The sequence below is a fragment of the Pelobates fuscus genome, chromosome 2 (assembly GCF_036172605.1).
Source record: "Pelobates fuscus isolate aPelFus1 chromosome 2, aPelFus1.pri, whole genome shotgun sequence".
NCBI classification, from domain to species: Eukaryota; Metazoa; Chordata; class Amphibia; order Anura; family Pelobatidae; genus Pelobates; species Pelobates fuscus.
Window position 1 is genome coordinate 95,076,961 of NC_086318.1, and position 11,253 is coordinate 95,088,213.

An 11,253-nucleotide genomic window follows, 5' to 3' on the forward strand; every position below is an offset into this window, starting at 1 on the left:
GCAGATCTCCATGAAATCACTTGTTACGTTGCCAGATTTGGGTTTAGTTTCCAGGACAGTGATTTTCCCAATGATAACACAGAATGACAAGTTATATCTTGTAGCTTTTTAGCTTCTACCATCCCGAGCTATAATGGGAAAAAATAATCCGTGTGTCACAAAACAGAGTAGCCCAGCATTGTTTTTTCTTTGTACACAAAACATCTTTCTGGGCACATCTGCGGTTACAGTAGTCATGAAATATGTCAGATCAATAATATAACATGGATAGGAGTGAGCTCTGTCCCCATTACTAGCCTAGGGTTATATTAAAAACAGACACATAACATCCACGCTCAATGACCAAAACATAAAAAACGAATGAAACCCAAAAAAAAAAAAAAAAGTATAAATGTAATTAAATGTAATAAATGTTGTGTTTACAGTGCTTTATGAGCAAGTCTCTTTAATCCTTTAAGATTTTTATATTCTAGTTTTAAGTAGTAACCATCACTATTATGTCACATCTGCACCTTAATGCTTAAGACCGATTCACCCCCACTCCTCCCAACTTATTGCACCATCATGCAGCTAAATAAGTGGTTAACAGCATCGAGCAAGTGACTGTAAATTCAAGTAACCCTGCAGATAGGTGCAGGAACATACAACATACATATTACTTTCACTCGCTCACTGGAAGCCATCGCTCTGCTAGTGTATGAAACGTCAGCCCCGTGTAAGGAAGAGGAAGGAGCTGATAAGGTGCAATATAGCCCAAGGTCTACATAGTGCATCAAAGCTAAGGTCCATATAGCACGCCATAAATAAGGTGCAATGTAATAATTAGGTCTTCAGTGTAAAGGTGCACATAAAACATCACAGATAAGTTATAAGGGTCTTCCAGGGGATACACAGTGCTGATGTGCAGGTGAAGGTCACGCGGGGGGGGAATTGTGATGGAGCCCCTGTAGAATCATGCATACAAGCTATATTTCCAATAGCACGCAGAGGTCAATGGTTATACATAGGCACAGTGAGCTGTCACTGCCAGGCGTAGGCAAAACATTTTTGGACTGCATCGCCTCTGATGCTCTGCCAGCATTATAGGGGATGTCGCCCATAACATCAGAGGTGCCTATGGTTGCCTACCCCTGCACTAGACTAACATCCATTACTAAGTTCAGCATCCTCTGCCAGCTGCAGTGGGTAGCGCTCTGACCCTAATGAGAAAGGTCATGGATTCCCAAGTTGTGAATAAAGCAGTGACTTACCTGCCATGACTGAGAGACTCCGTACAGCAAGATGTACAGTCGGTTCCGGGCTCGCTCCTCCCCTAACCCAGCTGTGCAGATGCCGCCGATCACAGGGGCTCCCAGTGACCTGCCTCTTATACGCGGCGGTCACATGACCAAGCACCGCCCCCAGCAGGAGGTTATGCAAGACACACGCACACAACGAGCGTTCTTCAGTCCTGGATACATTGTTACTGTTTGCCCTGGGTTCCCCAGTGCAGGGATTCCGTGGGATTCCATGACTTCTACGAGCGCTTCTACAGCAGCAGAACACAGTATCACCGCTTGCCAGTAACTCTAAAGTAGTGAGCAGAATATTATTTTAGCGGTTGTTCTAGAACGCCAACATATTCCGCAGAGCAGTACAATTGTAATCGTGGATGGTAGGGAATGATATAGTCAAGATTAGAAGACACAATGTGATAGGTTGCCATGTAAGGGAAAGGTAACTGCACTGAACATGGGCACATATTATTTATTTATTTTTTAGCCTATTTTAAATATTAAGAGAGAAATCCTCAGGAAGTAATGAAATAATTAGGGAAAATTAAGAGACTCATATTAAAAAAAGATGCTACAAACTGATTAAGCAAATAACCATTCCAAAGAAATGAAAATATTCACTCAGTCAGCAGTGAGCAAAGAACCTACTAGCGCAATTGTAGAGAGAAATAGAATACACACACATATTATATACACGTATTATAAGTTTATGTGTGTGTGCATTTATATGTATGTATATACACACACACATATGTATATATAAAATATAAATTGAAAAAAAAACACTTATAAAAAACAAATAAAAACGCTAACTTTGGCCAGCGTTTGTGGCTAAGTGGTTTCTACAAAAGACTAGAAATACCCCATTTGGAATACCCTGGGCATTGTTATACTCAGGAGACTTCGCTGAACACAAATATGAGTGTTTAAAACAGTAACATTTATTACGACGATGAAATCACCAGTAAAAGTATAGTTTTTGTGGGAAAAAAAAAATGCAAAAACAAACACGCTAATTTTGGCCAGCATTTGTGAATAAGTGGCTACTACAAAAGACTGGAAATACCCTATTTGGAATACCCTGGGTTGTCTACATTTGAAAATGGTATGCCATGATGGGATTATTTCACATTCCTGGGCTACCATATGGTCTCAAAAGGCAACACAGACCCAGCAAACCATTCTGGCAAACTGAATTGGGCACAGTGGCGGATCCAGGGGAAGGGCAACGGGGCAATTGCAATGTGCCTGCGGACTGGGTGGGGAGATCAGTGTTCTCCCTCCCCGGTCCGCAGGCACTGTGCTGACAGCCAGCAGGGGAGGGAGTGAGAGAGGACCCGGGAGCTCTTACCTGCAGTTCTGCCGGGTCCTACTCTCACGAGCATGGAGCTTTGCCGCAGTTACCATGGCAACGCTCCAAATCTCACGAGAGTGAACTTTAGCCCTGGAGCGCGGGCTAGAGTTCACCTCACCACCACCTGACCACCAGGGAATCCCACTGGGAGCACCAGGGAACAAAATATGTCCCCCCTCCTCCCAGGAAAAGTAAGAAGGGAGGGTGGACATAAAGTGCATTATTTTAATTAAAAAAAAAGCCTCCCTACCCTCCTTCCCCCCCCATACAAACACTGCCCCCCCATACACACACTACACATACTGCCCCACATACACTGCCCCCCATACACACACTACAAACACCGCCTCCCATACACAAACTGCCCCACACACACACACTGCCACCCTCACATACACACTGCACCGCTCACACACACACACACACACACACACACACACACACTTCAGCTCTCTTACACACACACTGCCCACACATACACTGCCCCCTAAAACACACACTGCAACCCTGACATACACCCTCACACACTCGCACACGCACTTCACCTCTCACACACACACTGCACCATTCACACACACTTCACCCCTAACACATACCCTATTTCCCAGCAGACCCCAAGTAAGTTGCCAAACTGTTCTTAAACGGTTTGACTACTTACTCTGGGATGGGATCCTGGCACTACTGGCGCCATAACTACTACACTGAGCAGTAGTGGTTATTGTGCCTGGATTATTTCTTTAAATAATCTACAAGTGCCCCTCCAGAGATCAGGCTCTGGATCCGCCACTGATTGGGCAAGCCCTATATTGACCCTGTACCTTTTCAAAACACCATAAAACCTGTACATGGGGGGTATTGTTATGCTTGGGAGACTTCGCTGAACACAAATATGAGTGTTTAAAACAGTAAAACTTATCACAACGATTAAATTACCAGTAAAAGTGCAGTTTATGTGTTTAAAAAAAAATGCAAAAAACAAATATGAACGCTAACTGTGGCAAGCATTTGTGGCTAAGTGGCTACTATGGGACATACCCCATTCTGAATACCGTGGGTTGCCTACTTTTACAAATGGTATGCCATGATGGGGTTCATTTTCATTCCTGGGCTACTATAGGGTCTCAAAGGCAACATAGGCCCAGCAAACCAATCTGGCAAATTTCAATGAGCAAACAAGGAAAAGGGGAAGGCCCTACATTTGACCCCTGTAAGTTTTCAAAAACACATAAAACCTGTACATTGGGGGCACTGTTGTACTCTGGAGATGTTGCTGAACACATATTGGGGTGTTCTTTGTCAGTAACACATAACAGGAACTGAGAATCCATGCCTAAATTACAACATGAGAGAAAAATAACACAAAAAAATGACTACGTAAAAGGTTGACAAAGACTGGTGGTAGAATTAGTTCATGGAAAGTGTTAAAATACCACCATTTGAAATACCCTGTGGTGTCTACCTTTTAAAAAAAATATATGGTTTGATGGGGTAAATTACATTGTGAAAATTCTAAGTTGGAAAAGAGGAATGTGCACCCTCCAAATAAGGTCTTTTAGCCTCCAGGGAACCCGATACACCTGTACATGGGTGGTATTACTGTACTCAGGAGATGTTGTTGAACACATATTGGGGTGTTCTTTGGCAGTAACCCTTAAAGTTCTCAGTACAATTATTATTATTTTTTTTAATGGCATAGATTGGTGGTAAAATGGTTGCATGAAAAGAGTCAAAACACCCCAAGTTTTGTACCTTAGGTTGTGTTCTTTTAAAATATATATAAATGTGAACAGGGACGGACTGACAGCCATTTGGGTCCCTGGGCAAAATTAGGTCCTGGGCCCTTTGAAAGCTAATATATATATATTTGATGAATTTTAAATATATTTCTCTCCCACTCACCCTATTTACAGCCACAGACCCACACTTCTTAACTCACCCTAGGGGTAGACTAGCTTGTTAGCCTAGAAGAAAATAAATATAGTTTAGCTGTTAAGTCTTTTTAGCGGCAAAGCCACATTAGTTGATTTTTGTTAGAAATTGATTTTACAGAGGTGCAGCTGTTGCTGCAGTGCTGTTTCATTTTGCGTGCTGATAGATAAAGTACATTTTCTGTCAGTCTCAGCTAAGTATGTTTGACTGAGTTTTTAATTTTTTTAAAAAGTGAATCTATACTCCAGTCCACACAATATAACTATAAAATAAAAGTCTATACTTGTGTTCTTTAATAAAATGTGATTTTACTCTGTATATATTCATTTGCAAACCTAGGGAACTTTATTGTGTCCTCTGGACTTAATGTCCTTAGGATCACTTCAGTGCTCACTTTCCTCCTCCTAATACTGATCCTCCTCTTTCGCTCTCCCTTCAAGTTAGTGGTTACCACATCAGTCCATCCTTGCAAGCACGCTGTCTTGGCATCATACTTTATTCTGGCCTCACCTTTGAGCCTCACATCCAGTATGTTGCTAAATCCTGTAGATTCCATCTTAAAAGCATAGCCTGCACCCGCTCCTTTCTTACGCAAGATGCTACCAAGGAGCTTGTTCATGCTCTAATAATTTCCCGCATGGATTATTGTAACACTCTCCTAATTGGTCTTCCTAAAAGCCATATTGCCCCGCTACAGTTTGTAATGAATGCTGCCGCCAGACTGATTTTCCTCTCTAGTCGGTCCTCTCACACCTCACCCCTCTGTCAGTCCCTACATTTACTGCCTGTATCCTATAGGAGTCAATTCAAAGTGCTCACCCATGCCTATAAAGCACTAAAAAATTCTAGCCTCTCATGTATCATCCATAGGTATGCCCCTTCTCGGTCTCTCCGCTCTGCCTGTGACCTTCTCCTGTCCGCTGCTCGCACCCGTACGACCAACTCACGCTTGCAGGATTTCTCGCGGGCGGCTCCCTTCCTATGGAAGGGGTAAACGAATCTCAATTTAATGAGAGCCACACTTGGCCTTTTATGACAATCTCCATGCAAGGGGTATGCCCACATGGACCTTGTTGGGGACTCCAACACAAAGACACAGACCAATAAGAACAGGGATTAAATGCTCGACACTCCCATAACAAACATACAATCCCTCCTCCCTGCTTGGGAGATAATTGGATCAGTTACTGTACTAATTCTAATCCAATTAGCACAGAAAAACCATAATTTTTAAAAACACCCCAAAAGTACCCTAAAAATACATAAAACCCCACAAATGTTACATCCCCTGATAGCCCTGATCTGGGTGACCAACATAAAAATTACCCAGATCAGTTCAGGGGTTCAGAAATGTTATGGAAGTCATAGTTTTTACCGACCGGAGGCATGGTCCCATACCCGAAAATAGTTCCAAAGAATCGCGGCTAAGTACCGCTGGAGGACCGACCGGGAACCGCAAGGTTTTAATGCCGAAAATAGTTCCAAGTCCCCCTGAAGTCTATTCGCGGTTTTCGTCCATGCGAACAAGATGGCCGCCACCTCGTGGTCGGTCATAGGATTGCGGCCACCCAGACGAACACTTAGACCACAGAGGTGGAAATTGCAGCCATGTAGCAATTAAGCTTAACGCGCTCCAGGGTGGTCTCTGGTTCGTGCGGCTGTTCGGTAAACAAACCATATAGTCCCAATTGCACGAACAGAGTCTGTTATAAGTCCAAGAGGCACAATTGGTGTTTTCCAATAGGGTTTAATACAGGGGCCATAGTCACAGGGTAGGAGGCTGGCAAACAGGCCCCTCCAAAAGCTAGTGGCGAAGTTACTTTCGTCACAGTATCTTAGGCAATTTGCGAGCTCTTGCAGACCTAAGAAAACAGGGAAACTACCATCACCTCTTTTTTAGAGTTTCCGTTTTTGAAAGTCTGTTTTAGTGCTGATTATAAAGTGTTTTACAATGCGCAGAGGCCGGTGCTCAGGACTCACATGACCATTCGAGTCCACGTCCAAGCCACAACATCATCGTGTCTTATTTACTAGTACGCTTATCATATATCTAATAGTCCTTACCTTACCAATAGATTTCATTTGAAAAAGTGTGCTCCTGCTCCCCTTGTTGTTGCCTGAACTCTTTTTATGACCTTTCCGTAAGCTTTAATATAAAGTTACCATTTAGCACCCTTAAATTAATTTCTTAAATTAACTAGAATCACATGTGGGTTACTAGTTTCCATTACACTCTGTTAATTTGTTAAACGTATGTGTCAGTTCAGTTGAGTGGTCCCAATGTCACACAGTAAATAAACATTGCCCAGTCCATTCATTTTTCTTGTTTGTTAGCCTTGACACATGTCTTATCCAGCTCCTTTAGACTTCAGGATGTACTACATCACATGAACAAAGAGAGATTGGTGGCAAATATTAAGTTCAAAAAGCTATACTGTACTGGGAAATACCCTAAAAAAAAAAATGACAACATAACAACAAAAATAAGAAATCCCATAAATCAAAACATGGCAGAGGTGTTATTGAATGGAAGGTTGCACACATTTCACACTTTGATTTGTATGCTGAGCCTTATCTCTAAGTCAGGGGTCCTCAAACTCCGGCCCCCCAGATGTTGCTGAACTACAACTCCCATGATTCTCTGGCTATCTATGTAATTCAAAGAATCATGGGAGTTGGAGTTCAGCAACATCAGGGGGGCCGGAGTTTGAGGACCCCTGCTCTAAGTCATTGGTCATTACACTTTCTAATCTTAAAGGGATACTGTAGTGCCAGGAATACAAAGCTGGAACAGTCTGTTGTTGCCTTGTGTTAGTTATGAATGTTTTTGTAAATCAAGAACAAATAAAGGAAAGTATGATATAAATGTCACTGTATGGATGTACATGAGCAATATGTTGAACTGTGTTGCAAGTGTGGTTATTACTAATGGAATCCAAACACTAATCTACATCTATTTTTGGTGTATTATTCTCTCACCAATCTCACTCTTGCTATCTAGCCCCCCCCCAGAGCATAGTCCTGTGCTTTAGTTCATAGAAAAGCAAGAAGAGTCATGGTGTGAATATTAAACTTGTGGTTCTTCTGAAGCACTCAAATAATTTTTTTATTGTTTCGGGTTGACAGAATTTAAATTTAAGAATCTGGCAAGGCCATTTGGTCTGCTGACCTGTACAAATGGCTAAAACATATTTCTTGGCCAAAATTACATTATTATTTTACAATATTATATATCTGGATTAAAAAAAAAAAAAAGAAAGAAAGAAGTGAGGAGACTTTTAGAATGATTGTAATAGTTTTTCCTTTTGCTACCTTGTATTAATGAAAAAGCGGGAGCAGAAGTAATTTTAAATTTAAATTAGGGGATTTATGCAAAAAGGATAAACATAGAGGGGAATTGATCACCCACTCACCTCTTTCATCCTGACAAGAACAAAGCTTAACTAAACATCCAAACTGTAGCATAATAACCATCCTTCAGTCAGTGGTGGATCTGGGTGGGGCAACAGAGCAATTACGCCCGCACCCCCCCTCCGCCACGAGAAACTAGTACAGTGCTCCCTCTCCCTTGCCTCGCCTCCGGCTCTCCCCTGCAGGGCCAATGCTATCCAAGCGCCAGCCCTGCTATGTGCCTTCACGGACCGGAGGGGAGATCAGAGATCTTCCCTCTGGACCACAGGCACATTGCTGGCAGCTGGCAGGGGAGGGAGAGAGAACACGGGGGAGCTCAGCCTGCAGCTCCACCAGGTCTCCTCTCCCGAGTGCTGAGTATTGCCGTGGTTACCACTGCAATGCTCCAAACCTTTGCAAGAGTGAACTTTAGCCGCAGGATCTGCAGGCTAGAGTTCACTCCATCTGAGCACCAGGGATTGAGAAATGCCCCCCTCCCTGAGCAAAGGTTAGAAGGGAGGGGGGATATAAAAGGCAATCATTTTTTAATTAAATAATAATAAACGTAATTTGCTCCTGCCTGTCCCCCAAAACACAAAACCCACTCACACACACACACACACAACACTCCTCACTGCACCCCTCACACACACACTGCCCCACACAGACACACACTCAGTGACTCCTCAAACACACACACACACTGCCCCACACAGACACACACTCACTGCACCCGTACACTCAGGTTAACACTAGCAATCCAGATCTGGCAGGAATATTTGCTAAAGTGAGTATTGTCGTGAACACAAAATGAATTTCAAATTTAAGGCCAAAATAGTTGAGCTGAAAACTTGGAGAAGACTTGGAGATTTTTTCCAGTTTGGCTATTTTAACCTTAAATTTAAATCTTACTTTGAATTCACTTGGAATTCCTTACCATTCTTACTTTAGTAAATAACACTGTGACTATTGTTGACTGTATGATTGACAGCCAACATGGGCTGTCTTATAGCAGTAGCAATTTTGGCATGAGTTGGGCTCAGATAGCTCTAAACACTATATAATTCACAATGATGCAATGTGCTTATGGTGCCTAGACTAACCCTGCAAGGAACTATATGAATTCGGATCCCAGCTCTAGCACTAATTATATGCTAATATTAACCTTAACTCTAAAATTAGTATGATGTCTAACTTTACCAAACTCGTCTAAAACTAAGCCTAAATCTACAATTCTAAACCACGAACTAATCTTAGTCCTATGCAGGGGCGTACCTGGAGCATTTGGCATCCGGGGCGGATCCTATATTTGGCACCCTCCTCCCCTTAACCCCTTAAGGACACATGACATGTGTGACATATCATGATTCCCTTTTATTCCAGAAGTTTGGTCCTTAAGGGGTTAAAAATGTAAAAAAAATAAAAATAAATGTTATGTCTTTAGCACTGAAAAGTGTTTTTATTTTTATGTATTTAGCACCAAGCGCTGTTTGTGTGTTTGAATGTAAGCATGTTTTTGTATGGAGTATGTGTGAGTTAATGTACGGGTGTGTTTGCACGTATTGGCATTTGAATGCAGGAGTGCATTTTTCTGTAGTGTGGTTTTTGAATATGGTGGTGTGCTCTTATGAAGGGTTGACATTTGGATGCAGGGTTGTATTTGTGTGTAGTGTAGGCGAAATGTTGAGATGTATGCACATATACATACACACATATACACACACTGGCACACATACACAGACACATAGGTACACACATGCAGTTACATGGAAACAGTCATACACAGACAAACACTGGCACGTACAGGTAGACACAGATACACACATATAGATACAAACACACACACATACAGACACAGAGAGAGATACAGGCACAGACACACATACAGATAGAGACACACACATACAGACACATTGATACAAACACAGACACACAAACAGATACACAGACACACACTGACACATACACATATACCAACACACATACAGATACACAGACATACATGTATTAGTGTGTGTCTGTGTGTGTTTGTATAGTGAATGCAGTGTGTGTGCTTGTATAGTGGATAATGGTGTGAGGCAAGGGGTGATGTGGGGGGGGGGTGAAGTGAGAGGGAGCTCAGGAGGGGGGTGAGGATGAGAGGGAGGGGGTGATTGTGAGAGGGGGATGATTGTGAGAGGGAGGGGGTGATGGTGAGAGGGAGGGAGGTGATTGTGAGAGGGAGGTGGGGTGATTGTGAGAGGGAGGGGGGGTTAGGATAAGAGGGAGGGGGCGAGGAGAGGGAGGGGGGTGATTAGGAGAGGGGGGTGACTAAAAAATTACCTTAAATCCCTGGTGGTCCAGTGGGGGCTGCCAGGTGGTCTGGTGGGGTCCCTGGTGGTCGAGTGGCCCTCATTTCTGGTCTGCAGCTCCCGCGGGAACGCTCTGATTGGGCAGTGCTCGCGAGACACATGGTCTGCAGCCAGGCCCGGACTGGCCATCGGGCACACCGGGCAAATGCCCGGTGGGCCGCAATGGCCGTGGGGCCGAGGCCGGCAGGAAGATCCCCCTGCCGGTCTATGCAGGGCCGGCACTATCCGAGCGCCGGCCCCGCTGTTGTCAATGATGGGCCGGTGGGGAGATCAAAGATCTCCCTCACCGGCCCACATAGAGAATATTCCGCCCGCCAGCGGGGAGAGAGGGAGGGAGCCAGGAGAGGACCCGGCGGAGCTCTATCTTGCAGCTCCGCTGGGTTCCTCTTGCGAGATCCGGAGCGTTGCCATGACTTACATTGCCATAATACAGACAAGGACCGCCGGGCTCATTACAAGCCCGGCGGTCCTGTTGGGGGCTGGCAGCGAGCTGTAACTTACCTTCACAGCAGCTCCTGTCAGCTCCCTTCTCTCACCTCCGGTCCGGTCAGCTCCCTCTGCAAGTCTCGCGAGAGCCGCGGGGTCAGAGCTCCGTGCGGCACTCACACAGCGAGACTGGCAGCGGAGCAGACCGGACCGGAGGTGAGAGAAGGGAGCTGACAGGAGCTGCAGGAAAGGTAAGTAAACGCTCTCTGCCAGCCCCCCTCCTACACAGTCCATCCACTGGACCACCAGGGAGTGAGAGCCCCCCCTCCCTGCCATGTATTAAGCAGGGAAGGGGGGACGAAAATAAATAACATAAAAATTTAAATAATATATATATAAAATATATATATATATATATATATATTATAAAAAATATAAGAATAATAATAAAAATGCCCATCCCCCACCAAGGCTCTGCATCAAATACACACACACTGCACTCATTACACACACACACACACACACACAC

At 43.9% G+C, this 11,253-nt stretch overlaps 1 protein-coding gene across 2 annotated transcripts in view; it reads right to left on the minus strand.

Moving 5' to 3' along the window:
* Window positions 1-1,357, minus strand: part of GYG1 (glycogenin 1) — a 53,974-nt gene extending 52,617 nt beyond the window's left edge. For both annotated transcript variants that reach the window (XM_063442480.1, XM_063442479.1), the window contains exon 1: window positions 1,251-1,357. In XM_063442480.1, the coding sequence (XP_063298550.1) occupies window positions 1,251-1,257 (7 nt within the window). In that variant the 5' untranslated portion in view covers window positions 1,258-1,357. The remainder of the gene's footprint in view (window positions 1-1,250) is intronic.
* Between the last annotated feature and the right edge of the window lie 9,896 nt (window positions 1,358-11,253).